We start from the raw sequence: 22697 nt of genomic DNA, 5'->3' as shown, positions 1-22697 counted from the left end.
TACTGTGCTGTACTATTCTATGTTCTAATGTAATTAGTTACCAAACTACTGACCAAATTTCATCGAGAAATGGGGAACTACAATTAATCTGGAAAATAATTAGTAAAATGCAAAACAAAAGTGTGTGGTAAATGAGACTTCAAAATTTTACTTGAGCATAGCTAACTTAAAAACCAAGTTGAAGTTGCAACAGAAATTAAATTATTTTGTTTTTTTTGCACTCTGGACACTTCAGTGTTTTAACAGGTGGAAGAGGAGAGAGGAAATCGTATTTGTTATAAATACAGTTTATATGAATCACAAAAATGAAAACAAACATTTCCTTTTGTGAAGGTTTTTAATAAATTAAGTTAATTCAAACGACAGTGCCAAAGGAACACAAATGTAGCTGAACATGCACCTGTGCTCCTATTAGAATGGAAAGCCCAGCAACTGCCAGTGGTTCCAGGGAGTTATGCCAGAGCAGTGCTGGGTCCGTTCCATTCTGCTCCCTTGCACGCAGGAAACATTTTCACTCAAATCAACTGTATTAAAAACCCAACAGCTAGGATACCTCTACACAATCACACTACAGTAACAGTTGCCTTATTAAATTAATGAATACAAAATAAAGACCTGGTTGTTACTCACCAAAATTTGTCTTAAATGACAATTCAGCAGCAGGAAATTGTAATATGGATGAGCCTATGTTACTTGCAATGTGGAGACATTGAGTATTGAAACTCCACAGACCCGCACGACAAGAGACCGGCAGTCAATCTAGAATGGTAGTGACTGCTCCACTAATGTACACCTGGTAAATAACCAGCCATTTGGTAGTTTTATTACCTGGGGTTACTTCTATGGATACTGGTTTATGTGTATCTAACAAATCCAATGTTTCGACTGAACCTGCAGCCAGCCTAGTTTTACTGGGAAGATCTACAATATCTCTTATCTTCATAGTCAAATCCAGAGATATGTGTAAGTAAAACAAGTTCTTTTGAAAACTAGTCACACTGTAACAATATGATAATCTCTTTAGCAGAACACAGTATCTAGGAGTAGAAGATATAACACAACTCATTTCTCAGTTATTTATACAATACTATGCAAACTTAGTGACAAGCTGTGCTGAATATGGGTACAGCTTATAAACCCCATCCTGATCTGGAAGCTTGAAGACATGCACTCTGCTGTGCTCTGTATGTCCTTGCAATCCACAGCATCTGTGCCCTCATTTGGCTAACTGTTCAAAGGCAAGGTAACCATCTCCCCATCCAATTCAAACTCATCTGCTCCATCTTGCGAAAACAGAGATGGTGGAGGCTTCCAAAGAGATTCTTCCAGACACGAGGGGTAAAGTTTCCCCATAGTGCACCGAAAATCTTTGCCAAGATCCCAGAGAACTCTCTCGGAAATGGACTGACGCAAGATCCATTGGTCCAGCTCCATATTGTACTGATAGATTGCATACTTGGGTTTTTCATTCATGTGAGTATCTCTCATAAACACACATAAGCAGTTCAAGACCACTACTGCCCTCACACATGGGTCAGAGTAGCGTTTTGCAGGGATATTAGTTGCTATTTTCCACTCATTTTTCATCACATCATATACTTCAACAGTTACAGAAGAACCATCAACAGTGCTTGAAGGAATTCGGATGCCTGAGTTATTTCCAATATGCAAACCACCAATGTAGAAAATTTTATCTCCAAAGGCTGCAGCTGAGGCAAAACACCTGCTTGTGTGACGAGCAGCCATTTCCACCCACGTGTCGGTACGTGGGCAGTAGCAGAATGTTAGATTGTGTGCCATGACGTAAATGTAGTCTTCCACAGCCACTGCTGCATTCCATTGCCAGGCACAAGGCAAGGGATTCACTAACGTCCATTCATCTGCTTCACAATCGTACCTCTCTACGGTCCGTTTGTTCATTTCCCCAGCAACATTGTCCCCTCCGATTGCATAGATATAGCCTTCACAGCAAACCAGTGAAGGCCGGTTGCGAGCACACAGCATTGGAGACTTTGGAACCCATGTATTCAGCTGAGCATCAAACAGGTAGAAACAATTAACAGGTCTATATGCAGCCTGAAGTTTAGTTGCTTTACTATTGTTGGTGATGGACGTTTTCAGAGGTACCTGTCCACCTGCAATGTAAATATCATTATCAGGAGTGACCAGAGTCCCCACTCTCTGGAGATCCCCAGGGGGATTACACAGCTTGTATACCTTCTCAGCCTGAGGACTGTAACAAACTGCACAGAAGGAAGAACGAGGATTTTCACCAGTGACTTCAGTGAATATAAGCATCTCTTCTTTTGTCATACCAAGTCGTGGTTTGAAGAATTTTGGCATAGATTTGTACAGTCCTTGCACCACAACAGACTTGTCGTTCGGTGGTAAGCCTTGGAACCAAGCTCTCTGTGTTACCTCAGAAAGTGCATCAATCCTTATTTGGCCAAGGACTGAAGATAAATACTGGGATCGTGATTCAGTATCATATTCAAGCCACAGCATGGCAGCTTCACGAACCGTCTCTTCCTTCTCAACATTTAAATTGTCACTGCTAAGGATATCAATCAGTAGATCATGTGATAACTGCAAAAATGCTTCTTGATGATAAACAGTGGTGAATTTATGCTCTACCATTCGCTTTGCACTCAGTTTGAGCTCTTCACAGTTGTACATGTCTGCGAAGCTGAGTAATCGAACACAGTTCTCAGCATTCACCTTTTTTATTAAATATTCCCGACAACGCTGAGATATATTTTCCACCTGCACAAAGAAATATTTAAATTCATTTTACATTCAGCACTTAAATTTATAGAATATGAATTAAACTAATAGCAAATGCAAAATGTTGCTCAGTAACACAATATATTTAGGTTGTGTATTGAGTTCAAGACATTAAATTAATATTTAAGTAAAGAACATCTCAAACTTAAATGCTTGAATTCACTATAGTGGTTCAAAGGGGATGAAACAAACAGGCAAGTGAACTGCATGAAAACAGTTTTGTGTCCTTGTCTCTCAGCTAGAAATTAGAAAAGTTTCACTCCAAGATTTGTGTCAAGAACATAACCAAAAAGATATATGGGTAGATGCAATCACGAAAATGATTCCAGGTTTGAATGCCTTGTCATATGAACAGATTTTGATGACTCTGGGCCTGTATTCACTAGAATTCAGAAGAATGAGGGGTGACCTCATTGAAACCAATCGAATGGTGAAAGGCCTTGATAAGAGTGGATGTGGAGAGTATGTTTCCTAAGGGTGGTAATGTCTTAGAGCAGAGAACACTGCCTCAAAATAGAGGGGTGTCCTTTTCGAATGGAGATGAGGGGGCATTTCTTTAGCCAGAGAGTGGTAAATCTGTGGAATTCTTTGCCACAGGCAGTTGTGGAGGCCAAATCTTGGGGAGAGGAAATGGATCTGTGTAGCAGCTGCAATGGGAAGAGTGACAGAATACAAATTAATGTCATGTCATAAAAAAAACAATCAGTTAATGATTACCTGAAGAGTATTGTAGGTTTTTTTTTGCTCAGCAGTCTGGCCTGAAATACCACTGACAGCAAAGAGCAAAACTAATACTGGTAACTGAAAATCAAAAGAAAAACTTACTTGTTTTTTCAATTACACAATCTAAAAGATGGCATTGGTGGAAATTTTGCAAATAGATGAGGTTCCTGCAAACTGTGCAGCGAACAGCAAGAAGCACAGAGGAAACTAAGCAATAAACTCTTCTCTGGCTTCAAGCCAGATACAGATATTGGTAACTGACGTTTTGATGACAAACTCTGCCATCTTCTTCAGGGGTGAAGCCTGGCCATGTCTAGTCCACTGATATCTATACCCATAAGACCATAAGATATAGGAACAAAGTAGGCCATTCAGCCCATCGAGTCTGCTCCGCCATTCAATGCTTAGCCAGGTAGCAAGTTGGATAATCTATCCCACTAACAATAGGCTTTGGGGGGGGGGGGTACCTTCCTTGTGTATCTTAGGGAGCCCATAAAGTCTAGCTGGTATCAGCATCTCAGGCAGAAGTGTCTTGCATGTCTCTGGGAGTCCGGATTTCTTCAGTAAATCAAATTTTTACTTTGATTATCCATGCAAAAACTTTTGGGCCCGAAGAGTCTCCCTGAGGAAATAGGAAGATTATGCACAATATTCCTACGGAATAGGTACAAGGTGAAGGACCTTAAGAGGGCTGACAGGAAAACCAGGAAACCTAACAACGAGGAGGAACCTGTCGCTACCACCTGTCTTCCTCATGGTTTCTAGGACTGCCAGGATCCTAAAGAAATACCAGATCAGGAGACTGCGCCTGTCTGTAAATGCAGTTTTTGTGCTGCTCCCAGTTTTGTTCCTTTCCCCTTAGTTTAAACTTAGAATTTAAAATTTTTATTTGCTGATTCTTGAAGGGGAACAATATGTCTACGTCTACGAGAAGTGGGAAGAACTTGTCTGAACCTAGTGATAAAGGTAATGGGAAAGGAAAGATGCAAAAGGAAGATCTGACGAAATGCCACCATGTGCTGAAGATATGGTTCGGACACGGGAACTGACAAGGGAAATTAGGGATAGTATCAATTCCAAAGAAGAAATATACAAATTAGCCAGAAAAAGCAGCACACCTGAGGACTGGGAGAAATTCAGAGTCCAGCAGAGGAGGACAAAGGGCTTAGTTAAGAAAGGAAAAAAAGATTATGAGAAAGCTGGCAGGGAACATAAAAACTGACTGTAAAAGCTTTTATAGATATGTGAAAAGAAAAAGATTGGTTAAGACAATTGTAGGTCCCTTACAGTCAGAAACAGGTGAATTGATCATGGGGAACAAGGACATGGCAGACCTATTGAATAACTACTTTGGTTCTGTCTTCACTAAGGAGGACATAAATAATCTTCCAGAAATAGTAGGGGACAGAGGGTCCAGTGAGATGGAGGAACTGAGGGAAATACATGTTAGTAGGGAACTGGTGTTAGGTAAATTGAAGGGATTGAAGGCAGATAAATCCCCAGGGCCAGATGGTCTGCATCCCAGAGTGCTTAAGGAAGTAGCCCAAGAAATAGTGGATGCATTAGTGATAATTTTTCAAAACTCTTTAGATCCTGGATTAGTTCCTGAGGATTGGAGGGTGGCTAATGTAACCCCGCTTTTTAAAAAAGGAGAGAGAGACAAACCGGGGAATTATAGACCGGTTAGCCTGACATCGGTGGTGGAGAAAATGCTAGAGTCAATTATCAAAGATGTGATAACAGCACATTTGGAAAGCAGTGAAATTATCTGACGAAGTCAGCATGGATTTGTGAAAGGAAAATCATGTCTGACGAATCTCATAGAATTTTTTGAGGATGTAACTAGTAGAATGGATAGGGGAGAGAACCAGTGGATGTGGTATATTTGAATTTTCAAAAGGCTTTTGGCAAGGTCCCACACAGGAGATTAGTGTGCAAACTTAAAGCATATGGTACTGGGGGTATGGTATTGATGTGGATAGAGAATTGGTTGCAGACTGGAAGCAAAGAGTGGGACTAAACAGGACCTTTTCAGAATGGCAGACAGTGACGAGTGGGGTACTGCAAGGCTCAGTGTTGGGACCCCAGTTGTTTACAATATATATTAATGACTTAGACGAGGGAATTAAATGCAGCATCTCCAAGTTTAGAGATAGACAGACTTTATTGATTTGTGGATGACACGAAGCTGGACAGCGGTGTTAGCTGTGAGAAGGATGCTAAGAGGATGCAGGGTGACTTGGATAGGTTAGGTGAGTGGGAAATTCATAGCAGATGCAATTTATTGTGGATAAATGTGAGGTTATCCACTTTGGTGGCAAAAACAGGAAAACAGATTATTATCTCTATGGTGGCCGATTCGGAAAAGGGGAGGTGCAACGAGACCTGGGTGTCATTGTACACCAGGCGATGAAAAAGGCGAATGGTATGCTGGCATTCATAGCAAGAGGATTCGAGTACAGGAGCAGGGAGGTACTACTGCAGTTGTACAAGGCCTTGGTGAGACCACACCTGGAGTATGGTGTGCAGTTTTGGTCCCCTAATCTGAGGAAAGACATTCTTGCCATAGAGGGAGTACAAAGAAAGTTCACCAGTTTGATTCCTGGGATGGCAGGTCTTTCATATGATGAAAGACTGGATCAACTAGGCTTATACTCTCTGGACTTTAGAAGATTGAGGGGGGATCTGATTGAAACGTATAAAATTCTAAAGGGATTGGACAGGCTAGATGTAGGAAGATTGTTCCCGATGTTGGGGAAGTCCAGAACGAGGGGTCACAGTTTGAGGATAAAGGGGAAGCCTTTTAGGACCGAGATGAGGAAAAACTTCTTCACACAGAGAGTGGTGAATCTGTGGAATTCTCTGCCACAGGAAAACAATTGAGGCCAGTTCATTGGCTATATTTAAGAGGGAGTTAGATATGGCCCTTGTGGCTAAAGGGATCAGGGGGTATGGAGAGAAGGCAGGTGCAGGGTTCTGAGTTGGATGATCAGCCATGATTGTACTGAATGGCGGTGCAGGCTCGAAGAGCAGAATGGCCTACTCCTGCACCTATTTTCTATGTTTCTATGACACTGAATTCAATTAAATATCAAAATGGGTCAATTAAAGACCAACTGGAAAAGAATAGTAATGAAATGAAGTCATTTCTGGGAAAACTTAAAGACCTGGAAACTCAAGTTATTACACACGCGAAGAGGAATTTAAGATAACTAAGCAAAAATTGTTTGAAACTACAACTTGTTTGGAAAGATATCAAAATAAGATTATAGACCTGGAAACTAGGTCTTGCCGAAGGAATATACGAATTGTTGGGCTGCAAGGAGCCGAAGATGGAGATTTAACTGCTTACTTTGGTAAGCGTTCTCATACCTTATTTCCTACCATATTATCACAATCGCCTACTATAGAAAGAGCACACAGAGCTTTTACTTCGAAATCTAAAGATCCATATAAACTAAGGTCTGTTTTGGTTTGTTTTCATCACTTTAAAATTAAAGATCAATTAATGCGACAGGTAAGAAAACAATTTTATGATTTAAGGAATCTGAGCTCCATTTTTATGAGGATTATCCAAAGGAGGTAATGGAACAAAGATCAAAATTTGCTCTGGTAATGAAACAGGCATATGATAAGAAACTGTTCCCTTCCTTGTGTTACCCAACAAGAATTAAAGTTTTTCCTAATTCTCCTCCTCGTATATTTTTTGATCCTAAAGTTGCACTGACATTCGCTCAAACTATACCTGCTGCAGCTGCTGAATGAACTGTCTGAAAGGTTGTTTGGCTATCTGTATATTATTGGCATTTCGGAAAGAAGATTTATGAAGGTTACTTGGACATTTCATTGAGAGACTATTAAAAGAAGATAAGGGGATTTGTTCGTTATTGCATATCATTGGTTTTGTTGGAAAGAAGATCTATGGTTCAAGTATGACTGTTTAAATGGTTATTCGGACATTCGACTGAGAAAAAGAAGGTAAAGGGACTTGTTCCTTTAATCTTGTATCTGGTTTGATGATTTTTTTGTTTCTTTCTTAATTAATTGTTTTTCCTACTAATGGGGCTTTTTTATATATATATTTAAGGGAGGGTTCAATTATACAATATTACTAGTTGGTATTTTTGAAAATTTAGTTGGGTTAAATATGCTATTAACTTTTTTTTTGCTTTATTATAGTGTCTTATAACCGAATTTAAAGCTTTTTTTTAGGGATTTTGTTAAAGTTTAAATGGCGCTTGTTTTTTTTCTTTTTAAGAGATAACATTATTTCGGTTCTTTTTGTTTAAAAATGATTAAATATAAACATGGTATAGTTTGCAGATGCTGGAATGTAAACAATTTCCTTTGCTAAGATTTTGTTGCTCCTGTTACAAGGTCAGTGGGTTTCGGTTTTTTTTAATAACGAGGGGGAGGGAGAGAGAATCTTTTTAAATTTTTTTTGTACAGACAGAGCAGTCCCTGGCTTCGTATTCTATCACAGGGTGCCTGCTTTTTTTTCAGGCTATGGGGGGGAGGGGCGGTGGGGTTAGACTTAGGGTTTTTTTTCCCCATTGGATGGTTCCGGAGCATGTGTGTTTTCTATGTGGTTGTATTCTTCATCGCCGCTATTTTTGATCATCCTATATTGGTATGTGCTCTGCGCATGTGTAAAGTAGAATAAAATTATAGTATGGTATTTAGAACATTGAATAGTACAGCACAATACAGGCCCTTCGGCCCACAATGTTGTGCCGACCCTCAAACCCTGCCTCCCATATAAGCCCCCACCTTAAATTCCTCGATATACCTGTCTAGCAGTCTCTTAAATTTCACTAGTATATCTGCCTCCACCACTGACTCAGGCAGTGCATTCCACACACCAACAACCCTCTAAGTAAAAAATCTTCCTCTAATATCCCCCTTGAACTTCCTACCCTTACCTTAAAGCCATGCCCTCTTGTATTGAGGTGGTGCCCTGGAGAGAGGCGCTGGCTGTCCACTCTATCTATTCCTTTAAATGGATTAATGTAATAAGTTGGAATGTATGTGGTTGGAATCATCCTATCAAACGAAAAAAGACTTCTAAAGTTATTAACCGATTCCAACCTGATATAATTTTTGCCCAAGAGACACATATCAGGGCAGGAGACCAAAATAGATTTTTTGGATGGTGGAGGGGTTTGCAATTTCACTCCACTTCTCAGAGTAAAACTAAGGGGGTGTCCATCTTTATTAAATCCTCTGACTCAAGAGGATATTAAGTCAGATTCTAATGGTAGATTTTTAATTGTTAAAGGAGTAATCTGTAACAGAAAAGTTGTTCTGGTCAATTTGTATGGTCCTAACTTAGATGATCCTTTTTTTTTAAAAAGGTATTTGCTTTACTGCCTGATTTAAATAAATATATGTTAATAATGGGTGGGGATTTTAACTGCTGTTTAAATCCTTTGATTGACAAAAGCTCAACCAATCAGCGACTTCCAAATCGCTCCGCGTCACTTATTAACTCTTTTTTGACCAACTTTGGATTGATTGAATTATGGAGATATTTACATCCCGATAACAGAGAATATTCTTTTTTTCACATGTTTATAAAAAATATTCGTGGATCGATTATATTATAGTCGATCCTTGCTTCTTGTCTAGTGTTAAGAATTGTGAATATGACGCTATTGCTATATCTGATCATGCGCCTGAGTTTGTCTTTTGAATTTGATGATGCCATTCTTGCCCGCCCAGCATGGCGCATGTCTCAGACATTATTGCAGAACTCTGACTTTGTCAGCTTCATTGAAACCCAGATAAAATATTTTTTTTCTTTTTAATGATATAGGGGGTATGTCTAAATTAATCATGTGGGAAACATTTAAAGCATTTTTACGTGGTCAGATCATTTTTTATTCAGCTAAGCTTAAAAAACAGACTAAAGTAGAATTAGATACGATTTCAAAACAAATTAAAGACTTAGATAATATTTATGCAATCTCCCCTAATATTGATTTATTCAAACAAAGGGTGGAACTTCAATCACAATATAATCTATTATTAACTCATCCTATTAAAGGCTACTTGCTTAAGCTAAAGAGCCAATTTTATATGCTTGGAGATAAAAATAACAAACTGCTTGCATCTCAATTAAAAACAGCCAGAGCCAAAAGGCAAATTTTGAAAATCCGTAGGAACGATGGTACCCTGGCTTGGGAATATGAAGAAATTAATAAGATTTTTCAAGATTTTTATACTGAACTTTATAAATCTCAATGTCCAGTAGATTCTTCTAAAATGAATATTTTTTTTTACGAAAGATTGTTTTTCCTCAAATTTCTGTTGAGGAGCAAAAAAAACTCTTGATGCCCAAGTTACTGGAGCAGAAATTCATAAAGCTATTTTTTCAATGCAATCTGGTAAGGCCCCTGGACTTGATGGATATCCTGTAGAATTTTATAAAAAGTTTGGAAAATTGCTTTCTCTGTATATGTTGGAAATGTTTAAGGATTCTTTTGTGAAAGGTGATTTACCCTCTATTTTTTATGAGGCTTCTATTTAATTCTTAAAAAGGATAAAAATCCTACTGATTGTGCCTCGTATAGACCTACTTCATTATTGAATATTGATGCTAAGATTCTGTCAAAGATAATGGCCAATCGGTTGGAGAATATTTTGGGTAAAATTATTTTTAAAGATCAAACAGGCCCTATAAAGGGTCATTATTCTTTTTCAAATGTTCGGAGATTATTAAACATCATATATTCGTCCTCTTTTAAAACTCCACAATGCATCGTCTCTTTGGATGCTGAAAAAGCGTTCGATCGAGTCGAATGGAAATATTTATTTAATGTTTTAGAGAAATTTGGCTTTGGTGCTAATTTTAATAATTGGATTAGAATGATATATAAAACCCCTATTCCTACTGTTATTACTAATAACTGTAGATCCCTTTTTTTCAGCTTTCATGGGGGACAAGACAAGGTTAACCATTAAGTCCTTTATTTAATTTAATACTAGAACCCCTTGCTATTGCTCTTTGTGAAGCTAAAGATATTTATGAGGTTTTTGTGAATGAGACCATCCATAAGATTTCTCTTTATGCTGATGATTTTACTGGTTTATATATCCAATCCCGAGGAATCTATTCCTGCCTTGCTAAAATTATTTAATGAATTTGGAGATTTTTCAGGATATAAAATAAATTTTAGTAAAAGTGAACTGTTTCCTTTAAATGAATCTGTTTCTATATATGATAATACTCCTTTCAAAGTCACGGATTCCTTTAGATATTTAGGTGTTACAATCACTAAAAAATATAAGGATCTTTATAAAGCTAATTTTGTTCCCTTGGTGGATTCTATGAAGTATTTATTTAGTAGATGGAAACCACTTACATTTCACTTGTTCGTCACATCCATATAGTCAAAATGATGACTTTACCAAAATTTTTCTATTTATTTCAGAATATCCCTGTTTTTCTGACTAAGAAGTTTTTTGATCGGATTGATTCTATTATTTTATCTTTTATTTGGAATAATAAAAGACCAAGAATTAGTAATTGTCATTTACAAAAGTTGAAAAAGGATGGAGGTCTCGCTTTGCCTAATTTAAGAATGTATTACTGGGCTGTTAATATGCGATACATGTCCTTTTGGTTACACTGGGTTGGTAAGAACGATCGGCCAATTTGGGTAAACCTGTTTTAACCCTGTTATTGGGAGCTGCCTTACCTATACAATTAGCTAAAGTTGCTAATTTAAATGTATACCCTGTGATTAAGCATTCTTTACAAACTTGGCTCCAGTTCCGTAATGTTTTTAAATCTTAAAAAAATTTAAACTTCGTAGTTTAATTTATCGAAATTACTTTTTTTAAGCCTTCTTTGAGTGATCCAATTTTTTTACTTTGGGAAAATAAAGGTACTATTTCTTTTTTGGATTTATTTAAAGAAGATAGACTGATGTCTTTTGAACAATTAGTTGATAAATATTCTCTTTCATACTCACACTTTTTACAATACCTTCAAGATAGACACTTCTTACAAAAATATTTAAGTAATTTTCCTTACAATATTGGATGCTGACCTGTTAGATACTATTACGAGTATGAACCCTTTGATGAAGGGTTCCATTGGAAGAATTTATAATTTACTATTACAATGGGATAAGTGTCCTTTATTTAAGATTAAACAAGATTGGGAAAAGGAACTTAACTTGACTTTTACGACGGAGGACTGGATGCGGATTCTGAAGTTGGTTAACTCTTCTTTGATCTATGCTAGTCATTCACTGATTCAATTTAAAATTGTACATCGTTACTATTTGACGAAGGAGAGACTGTCTAAAATGTTTTCTAATGTTGATAGTTATTGTGATAGATGTAAAACTGAGACAGCTACACTGACACACGTTTTGGTCCTGTTCTATACTGGAACAGTTCTGGAAGTCAGTTTTTTCTACAATTTCTAAAGGACTTAAAATTAATTTACAACCTAACAAATTAACTGTGCTTTTTGGAATAATTCCTCAAAATATCCACGGTATCTCTTTGTTTGACCAACATGTCATTGCATTTGTTACATTGATAGCTAGGAGGGCCATTTTGTTGAAGTGGAAGGATACATCGGCTCCTATTTTGTCACATTGGTTCTCTCAAGTGATGCTATGTTGTAGTTTGGAGAAAATTAGAAGTCGAACTTTTGAACCTATGTTTGATTTTGAGAAAAGATGGGGTTCATTTGCTCATTACTATCATTTGAGTTGATTGATAGATTTCCTGCACAATCTAATTGTAAATTTTTGGTTTTTTTTTTCCTTGCTGGCGGTTTGATGTTTATCTTCAGAAGCTTTTGTATGACGTATGGCTCCGGGGTTGAACACCTAATGGGGTTTTTTCCTCCTCACTTTTTCTTGCTTAGTAGGATTTTTTTTTGTCACCAAAATTTTTCAATCTTTGAAACGATGTTTTTTTTCATGAGACATTGTAAGTGTCGCCTACTTCGATGTACTCTTGTTAATTTTGGATAATAATAATAAAAAGATTTGAAAAGAAAGAAATACCAGGTCAATACCATTCACAAACCTGTAAAGAAGCTCAAGTCACAGTTTATCCAGGTCAAAGATGACCTGGGACTCTGGTCAGCTGGCATTGACAGGATTCTCTGTGAATTCAGAGCAGCATGTATTGGCCAGATGGGGTACAAGATGGAAATGCACATCAAGAAGCACAGGTGGTGTATCCATTTGTGATACCTGGAGAAACTGGCAGTAGCTGAACATTGCATTTGCAATGGCCATAGGATTGACTTTAACAGCACAAAACTACTGTGCCGCGCCAATGGCTTTCGGGATCGCCTGGTAAGGGAAGCTATTGAAATAAAACAACAGGAAAAGAATTTTAACAAAGATGAAGGTCTTGCTCTAAGAACTGCAATTAGACTGTAAACAAGGTGGGAGAGTGGAAACCTGATTGGATGAGGACTAACCAATCAGGAGGGATGGAATACATGGGTACCTCCGGACTAGATATCCCCAGGCATCATCCCTGAAGATGACGGCAGAGTTTGTCATCAAAACGTCAGTGGTAATAATACCTGCACCTGGCTTGAAGCCAGAGAAGAGTTTATTCATCATTTTCACCTGGAAAGCACTAGAAACTAACCAATGTTCATTATGTCAAGGAATATAGAAGTGCAAGGAAATTAGTACTGTATCCATGATTCTCAAAGGTAGTGTTACTTGCCTACTGATTGTATCAGGGTTAAAGATAATATTGGGTAGCAGAGGAACTTGGGATTAAATGAGAGGATCTAATAGTCAGGTGCTGTTGAGAGTGCACAATAGCCTAAATTCTTCATTAACAAGCAGAAACGAAAAGTATTAATCTATGGGATACTACCTAAACTGCCTGAAAAAGACACAGATTTGGAGTTGATTTACCAACATCTTGTACAGCCGCGACATGACAACTCAAATCAGTGTCCACACCAATGATGGCAAAAAGGACTAAAAGCCACTTTCACCACCCTCTGTACCTGAGTGACCACTTCCAGTAAACTATATACTTGTACCCTGAGGTCTCGGCTCCACAATGCTATCCCGGGCCCTTCCCTCTATTGTGCAAGTTCTACAATCACTTAGAAACATCCCAAAAATTTCAATCATGAGTTGCACTGCAACCAATCGACAGGCAGCAGGATGTAAATACAGCTACCTTTTCAGTCAGGTCCACAATCAAAATTTAAAAGGCTGAGCTTCACAGCAGTTTCTCGGAGTTGCATTGCAACCATTCACTGAACACAAATAAAAATAATGCAAGTGCAAGGGGAGCAGTCATTATTTTAAATGTGCCAGAGTTCAGAGGAGCTTTTGTTTTTATTTGTTCATTCCTCATCTGTTAGGCAATAGTAGTGTAGTGAGAATGGTGTCAGGGCAGTGTCTTCTACTTTCAAAGAAATTCTGGGAGTCCTCCAGTCTCCTGGATGAACACATCTGCACCAGGTGCACCGAGCTACAGCTCCTGAGAGCCGTATTAAAGAACTGGAGCTACAGCTTGAGGACCTTCAGCTCATATGGGAGAATGAGGTGACAGATAGCTACAGGGGGTAGTCACCCTGCGCCTACAGGAGACTGCTAACTGCAGCCATTTACCTCAGTGACTATACCACTTCAGATACTGTTGATGGGGACGATCTACCAGGGTGGGGGGGGGGGGTGTAGCCACAGTGATGGTGCTGTGCCTCAGAAAAGCAGATGGATGAAGAGGACCGCAGTGTTGATAGGAAATTTCTTTATCAGAGGAACAGGGGTGAGGTTCTGTGGCCGTGATAGACACCCGGATGCTATGTTAATAATACAACCGTGGGTGACAAGGGAAGTCAAAGATAATGTAAAAACAAGAGAGGGCATAAAACAAACCAAAAATTAGCGGAAAGATAAAGGATTGGAAAGCTTTTACAAACCTACGGAGAGCAACTAAAAGAATCATCAGAAGGGAAAAGATGAAATATGATAGCAAGCTAGCAAATAATATCAAAGTGAATAGTAAAAGCTTTTTCAAGTCTGTATAAAATAAAAGAGAAATTAGAATGGACATAGGACCGCTAGAAAATGAGGCTGAAGAAATAATAGCAGGGTACAAGGTAATGATGTCTTCACTAGCAGTGAGCCAGATGTTGTAGTGTGTGAAGGAAGAGAAGTAGAGGCAGTCACTATTACAAGTGAGAAGGGGCTCAAAGAACTGAAAGACCCAAAGGCCAGATGACATGCACCCTAGGGTTCTGAAAGAAGTAGTGTCAGAGACTGTGGAGACATTAGCAATGATCTTTCAAAAATCATTGGATTTACGAAGGGGAAATCGTGCTTGACTAATCTTCTGGAACTATGAAAATGGACAGAGAGCCAGTGGATGTAGTGTACCTGGACTTTCAGAAAGCCTTTGATAAAGTTCCACATAAGGAGATTAGTGGGCAAAATTAGGGCACATGGTATTGGGGGCAGAGTACTGACATGGATTGAAAATTGGCTGGCTGACAGAAAACAGAGTAGCGATTAACGGGTCCCTTTCGGAATGGCAGGCGGTGACCAGTGGGGTACCGCAGGGTTCAGTGCTGGGACCACAACTGTTTACAATATATATTAATGATTTAGATGAGGGAATTAAAAGTAACATTAGCAAGTTTGCCGATGACACAAAGTTGGGTGGCAGTGTGAAATGCGAGGAGGATGTTATGAGAATGCAGGGTGACTTGGACAGGCTGGGTGAGTGGGCAGATGCAGTTTAATGTGGATAAATGTGAGGTTATCCACTTTGGTGGTAAGAACGGGAAGGCAGATTATCTAAATGGAGTCAAGTTAGGAAAAGGGGAAGCACAACGAGATCTAGGTGTTCTTGTACATCAGTCACTGAAAGCAAGCATGCAAGTACAGCAGGCAGTGAAAAAAGCTAAAGGCATGCTGGCCTTCATAACAAGGGGAATTGAGTATAAGAGCAAAGAGGTCCTTCTGCAGCTGTACAGGGCCCTGGTGAGACCATATCTGGAGTACTGTGTGCAGTTTTGGTCTCCAAATTTGAGGAAGGACATTCTTGCTATTGAAGGGAGCGCAGCGCAGGTTCACAAGGTTAATTCCAGGGATGGCGGGACCGTCATATGTCGAAAGATTGGAGCGACTGGGCTTGCATACTCTGGAATTTAGAAGGCTAAGAGGGATTCTTATTGAAACATATAAGATTATTAAGGGATTGGACACGCTGCAGGCAGGAAGCATGTTTCCGCAGATGGGTGAGTCCAGAACCAGAGGCCACAGCTTAAGAATTAGGGGTAGGCCATTCAGAACGGAGTTGAGGAAAAACTTTTTCACTCAGAGAGTGGTGGATATATGGAATGCTCTGACCCAGAAGGCTGTGGAGGCCAATTCTCTGGATGCTTTTAAAAAAAGACATGGATAGAGCTCTTAAAGATAGTGGAATCAAAGGTTTTGGGGATAAGGCAGGAACTGGATACTGATAGTGGATGATCAGCCATGATCACAGTGAATGACGGCGCTGGCTCGAAGGGCCAAATGGCCTACTCCTGCACCTATTGTCTATTCTCTATTGACTTTGGTACGGTGCCAGAGGACTGGAAAATTGTAAGTGTCACTCCACTCTTTAAGAAAGGTGGAAGGCAGCTGAAAGGAAATTATAAGCCAGTTAGCCTGACCTCAGTGGCTGGGATGACGGTGGAGTCAATTGTTAATGTTGTATATTTGGACTTTCAGAAGACCTTTGATAAAGCCACAAATGAGGCTGCTTACCTAGTTAAGAGCCAATGGTATTACAGGAAAGTTGTCGGCATGGTTAGAGCAACGACTGACTGGTACAAGGCAGCGAGTGGGAATAAAAGGTTCCTTCTCTGGTTGGCTGCCAGTGACCAGTGGTGTTCCACAGGGGTCAGTGTTGGGACCGCTTCTTTTTATGCTGTATAGCAATGATTTAGATGATGGACTAGATGGCTTTGTTGCCAAGTTTGCAGCTGATATGAAGATTAGTGGAGGGGCAGGGAGTGTTCAGGAAACAGGTAGGCTGCAGAAAGACTTAGACAGATTAGAAGAATGGGAAAGAAAATGGCCAATGAAATACAACATTGGGAAAGTGGGGAAAATGCTAGAGTCAGTTATCAAAGATGTGATAACAGCACATTTGGAAAGCGGTGAAATCATTGGACAAAGTCAGCATGGATTTGTGAAAGGAAAATCATGTCTGACAAATCTCATAGAATTTTTTTGAGGATGTAACGAGTAGAGTGGATAGGGGAGAACCAGTGGATGTGGTATATTTGGATTTTCAAAAGGCTTTTGACAACATAGAAACATAGAAAATAGGTGCAGGAGTAGGCCATTCGGCCCTTTGAGCCTGCACCGCCATTTATTATGATCATGGCTGATCATCCGACTCAGAACCCAGCCTTCCCTCCATACCCCCTGACCCCTGTAGCCACAAGGGCCATATCTAACTCCCTCTTAAACATAGCCAATGAACTGGCCTCAACAGTTTGCTGTGGCAGAGAATTCCACAGATTCACCACTCTCTGTGTGAAGAAGTTTTTCCTAATCTCGGTCCTAAAAGGCTTCCCCTCTATCCTCAAACTGTGACCCCTCGTTCTGGACCTCCCCAACATCGGGAACAATCTTCCCGCATCTAGCCTGTCCAATCCCTTTAGGATCTTATACGTTTCAATCAGATCCCCCCTCAATCTTCTAAATTCCAACGAGTACAAGCCCAGTTCATCCAGTCTTTCTTCATATGAAAGACCTGCCATCCCAGGAATCAATCTGGTGAACCTTCTTTGTACTCCCTTTATGGCAAAGATGTCTTTCCTCAGATTAGGAGACCAAAACTGCACACAATACTCCAGGTGTGGTCTCACCAAGGCCTTGTACAACTGCAGTAGTACCTCCCTGCTCCTGTACTCGAATCCTCTCGCTATAAATGCCAGCATACCGTTCGCCTTTTTCACCGCCTGCTGTACCTGCATGCCCACTTTCAATGACTGGTGTATAATGACACCCAGGTCTCGTTGCACCTCCCCTTTTCCTAATCGGCCACCATTCAGATAATAATCTGTTTTCCTATTTTTGCCACCAAAGTGGATAACTTCACATTTATCCACATTAAATTGCATCTGCCATGAGTTTGCCCACTCACCCAACCTATCCAAGTCACCCTGCATCCTCTTAGCATCCTCCTCACTGCTAACACTGCCACCCAACTTCGTGTCATCCACAAACTTGGAGATGCTGCATTTAATTCCCTCATCCAAGTCATTAATATATATTGTAAACAACTGGGGTCCCAGCACTGAGCCTTGCGGTACCCCACTAGTCACCGCCTGCCATTCTGAAAAGGTCCCGTTTATTCCCACTCTTTGCTTCCTGTCTGCTAACCAATTCTCCACCCACACCAATACCTTACCCCCAATACCGTGTGCTTTAAGTTTGCACACTAATCTCCTGTGTGGGACCTTGTCAAAAGCCTTTTGAAAATCCAAATATACCACATCCACTGGTTCTCCCCTATCCACTCTACTAGTTACATCCTCAAAAAATTCTATGAGATTCGTCAGACATGATTTTCCTTTCACAAATCCATGCTGACTTTGTCCGATCATTTCACCGCTTTCCAAATGTGCTGTTATCACATCCTTGATAACTGACTCCAGCAGTTTCCCCACCACCGACGTTAGGCTAACCAGCCTATAATTCCCCGGTTTCTCTCTCCCTCCTTTTTTAAAAAGTGGGGTTACATTAGCCACCCTCCAATCCTCAGGAACTAGTCCAGAATCTAACGAGTTTTGAAAAATTATCACTAATGCATCCACTATTTCTTGGGCTACTTCCTTAAGCACTCTAGGATGCAGACCATCTGGCCCTGGGGATTTATCTGCCTTCAATCCCTTCAATTTACCTAACACCACTTCCCTACTAACATGTATTTCACTCAGTTCCTCCATCTCACTGGACCCTCTGTCCCTTACTATTTCTGGAAGATTATTTATGTCCTCCTTAGTGAAGACAGAACCAAAGTAATTATTCAATTGGTCTGCCATGTCCTTGCTCCCCATAATCAATTCACCTGTTTCTGTCTGCAGGGGACCTACATTTGTCTTTATCAGTCTTTTCCTTTTTACATATCTATAAAAGCTTTTACAGTCCGTTTTTATGTTCTCTGCCAGTTTTCTCTCATAATCTTTTTTCCCCTTCCTAATTAAGCCCTTTGTCCTCCTCTGCTGAACTCTGAATTTCTCCCAGTCCTCAGGTGAGCCACTTTCTCTGGCTAATTTCTATGCTACTTCTTTGGAATTGATACTATCCCTAATTTCTCTTGTCAGCCACGGGTGCACTACCTTCCTTGATTTATTCTTTTGCCAAACTGGGATGAACAATTGTTGTAATTCATCCATGCAACCTTTAAATGCTTGCCATTGCATATCCACCGTCAATCCTTTAAGTGTCATTTGCCAGTCTATCTTAGCTAATTCACGTCTCACACCTTCAAAGTTACCCCTCTTTAAGTTCAGAAGGTCCCACACAGGAGATTAGTGTGCAAACTTAAAGCACACTGTATTGGGGGTAAGGTATTGATGTGGATAGAGAATTGGTTGGCAGACAGGAAGCAAAGAGTGGGAATAAACGGGACCTTCTCAGAATGGCAGGCAGTGACTAGAGGGGTACCGCAAGGCTCAGTGCTGGGACTCCAGTTATTTACAATATATATTAATGACTTAGATGAGGGAATTAAATGCAGCATCTCCAAGTTTGCGGATGACATGAAGCTAGGTGGCAGTGTTAGCTGTGAGGAGGATGCTAAGAGGATGCATGGTTACTTGGATATGTTAGGTGAGTGAGCAAGTTCATGGCAGATGCAATTTAATGTGGATAAATGTGAGGTTATCCACTTTGGTGGCAAAAACAGGAAAACAGATTATCTGAATGGTGGCCGATTAGGAAAAGGGGAGGTGCAACAAGACCTGGGTGACATTATACACCAGTCATTGAAAGTAGGCATGCAGGTACAGCAGGCGGTGAAAAAGGCGAATGGTATGCTGGCATTCATAGCAAGAGGATTCGAGTACAGGAGCAGGGAGGTACTGCTGCAGTTGTACAAGGCCTTGGTGAGACCACACCTAGACTATTGTGTGCAGTTTTGGTCCCCTAATCTGAGGAAAGACATCTTTGCCATAGAGGGAGTACAAAGAAGGTTCACCAGATTAATTCCTGGGATGGCAGGACTTTCATATGATGAAAGACTGGATCAACTAGGCTTATACTCGATGGAATTTAGAAGATTGAGGGGGGATCTGATTGAAACGTATAAAATCCTAAAAGGATTGGACAGGCTAGATGCAGGAAGATTGTTCCGGATGTTGGGGAAGCCCAGAACGAGGGGTCACAGTTTGAGGATAAAGGGGAAGCCTTTTAGGACCGAGATGAGGAAAAACTTCTTCACACAGAGAGTGGTGAATCTGTGGAATTCTCTGCCACAGGAAACAGTTGAGGCCAGTTCATTGGCTATATTTAAGAGGGAGTTAGATGTGGCCCTTGTGGCTAAAGGGATCAGGGGGTATGGAGGGAAGGCTGGTACAGGGTTCTGAGTTGGATGATCAGCCATGATCATACTGAATGGTGGTGCAGGCTCAAAGGGCTGAATGGCCTACTCCTGCCCCTATTTTCTATGTTCTCTGTGTTCTATGAAAGGGCTCCCCTGTCCTTAGGCTGTGCCCTCTTGTCCTAGACTCTCCCACCACGGGAAACATCCTTTCCACATCTACACTGTCTAAGCCTTTCAACATTCGAAAGGTTCAATGAAATTCCCCCTCATCCTTCTGAATTCCAGCAAGTACAGACCCAGCGCCATCAAATGTTCCTCGTATGATAACCCTTTCATTCCTGGAATCATACGTGAACTTCCTCTGGACCCTCTCCAATACCAGCGCATTTTTTCTAAGTTGAGGAGCCCAAAACTGTTAACAATACTCCAGGTGAGGCCTCACCAGTGCTTTATAAAACCTCAGAATCAGATCCTTGCTCCTGTATTCTAGACCTCTTGAAAAGAATGCTAACATGGCATTTGCCTTCCTCACCACCAAATCAACCTGCAAGTTGACCTTCAGGGTGTTATGCACAAGGATTCCGAAGTCCCTCCGTATCTCAGATTCCTGGATTTTCTCCCCGTTTAGAAAGTCATCTACACATTTATTTCTATTACCAAAGTGCATGACTATGTATTTTCCAACATTGTATTTTATTTGCCATTTTCTTGCCCACTCTCCTAATCTGCCTTAAGTCATTCTGCATCCTACCTATTTCCTCAACACCACCTGCCCTCCAATCTTGGTATCATCTGCAAACTTGGCAACAAAGCCGTCTATTCCATCATCTAAATCATTGATATATAGCATAAAAAGTAGTGGTCCCAACACCGACCCCTGCGGAACACCACTAGTCACTGTAGCCAACCAGAAAAGGATCCTTTTATTCCCACTCACTGTGTGCTACCAATCAGCCAATGCTCTAACCATGTTAATAATTTTCCAGTGATACCATGGGCTCTTAACTTGGTAAGCAATATCATGTGTGGCACCTTGTCAAAGGCCTTCTGAAAGTCCAAATATACAACATCCACTGCATCCTTTATCGATCCTACTTGTAATCTCCTCAAAGAATTCCAACAGGTTCATCAGGCAGGATCTTCCCTGAAGGAAACCATGCTGACTTTGTTCTACCTTGTCCTGTGTCACCAAGTACGCCATCGCCTCATCCTTAACAATTGACTCCAACATCTTTCCAACCACTGAGGTCAGGTCTGTAATTTCCTTTCTGCTGCCTTCCTCCTTCCTTAGAGTGCAGTAACATTTGCAATTTTCCAGTCCTCTGGGACCGTGCCAGAGGCCAATCATTTTTGAATGATCATTTCTAATGCCACCACAATCTCTAACGCTGTATGTTTCAGAACTCTGAGCTGCAGTTCCTCTGGCCCGGGTGACTTAATGTACTTTTGGTCTTTCAGCATTTTGAGCACCTTCTCTCTTGTAATACTAACTGCACCCCTCTCACACTTCGTGGAGACCTGCCTGATGGAGGAGATGCCGGATCATGCCATCGAGCCTTCTGGGTTCTCCCTATTCTGGGCAGAAAGGTCGAGAAACCTCACTGGGAAGAGTAAAGGAGGAGGAGTATGCTTCATGGTCAACAATGTTTGGTGCAACCCCCAGAATGTGCATGCACTCAAAACCTTTTCTTCCCCAGACCTGGAGTACCTGGTGCTGCTGTGCAGACCCTACTGGTTGCCTAGGGAGTTCACGGCTGTTATCATCACAGTGATGTACATTCCATCACAGATTGATACTGCTCTGGTTCTCAAGGGACTGTATGAGACCATCAACACGCCGGAGACTGCACACCCAGAGGCTGCCTTCATTGTCGCCGGTGACTTTAATCAAGCGTTGCTGACGGAAGTCTGTCAGCACATCCAGGTGAGCACTCATGGAGATAAAATACTTGACCACTGCTACAACGCTTGCAACGCTTACAAAGCTCCCCTTCGCCCAGCTTTTGGAAAATCAGATCACTCCTTGATCCTGCTTTTGCCGACATACAGGTAGAAGCTGAAACAAGAGGCGGCCATAGTTAAAACCGTCCACTGTTGGTCCGACCAACCGGCCTCCATGCTGCAGGACTGCTTCGATGACGTCGACTGGAATGTCTTTATTAATGAGGGTGTCTCCAAGTTCACTGATGAGAGTCTCGTGCTTCATCCGGAAGTGCATCGACAATGTTGTCCCCCAGAAGCTGGTCAGAAAGCCTGGATCAATAGTTCCGTGTGAACTATAACTTACAGCGCAACATCGAGCTTACATCGCCGGCGAACAACTAGAGCTCAAGAACAGCACCTATAATCTGCACAAAGCTATCAAGGCTGTGAAATAATATAGGGTCAAGATTGAGTCAAGATTCACAACGAGTAACACGCATGACTTGTGGTGAGGGCTGCATACCATTGCAGACTTCAAAGCTGAACATTGTGGTGCCGCCAACATCGCAGCCTCTTTCCCAGATGAGCTCAATCGCTTTTATGCTCGGTTCGATGTCACTAACTCTGAGCCTCTGAGGAAAGCCACCGCTACAACCTGCAACCTGGTCATCTCTGAGGCTGAGGTACGCAGATGTTTCCAACGAGTGGAC

At 40.8% G+C, this 22697-nt stretch overlaps 1 protein-coding gene across 2 annotated transcripts in view; it reads right to left on the bottom strand.

Annotated features, from left to right (window-relative positions):
- Positions 1-294: 294 nt before the first annotated feature.
- kbtbd2 (kelch repeat and BTB (POZ) domain containing 2) overlaps positions 295-22697 on the bottom strand; it is an 84828-nt gene continuing 62425 nt past the window's right edge. Inside the window, exons 1-2 of one of the 2 annotated variants that reach the window (XM_063067539.1) lie at positions 3975-4876; positions 295-2763 (exon numbers count right to left, since the gene is read on the bottom strand). In XM_063067539.1, the coding sequence (XP_062923609.1) occupies positions 1225-2763; positions 3975-4001 (1566 nt within the window). In that variant the 5' untranslated portion in view covers positions 4002-4876 and the 3' untranslated portion in view covers positions 295-1224. Of the gene's footprint in view, positions 2764-3974; positions 4877-22697 lie in introns of those variants that run through there. The other variant, XM_063067536.1, reaches the window with a different exon arrangement.

The sequence above is a fragment of the Mobula hypostoma genome, chromosome 1 (assembly GCF_963921235.1).
Source record: "Mobula hypostoma chromosome 1, sMobHyp1.1, whole genome shotgun sequence".
In the NCBI taxonomy this organism is placed as follows: domain Eukaryota; kingdom Metazoa; phylum Chordata; class Chondrichthyes; order Myliobatiformes; family Myliobatidae; genus Mobula; species Mobula hypostoma.
This window is presented reverse-complemented; position numbering and strand designations above follow the sequence as displayed.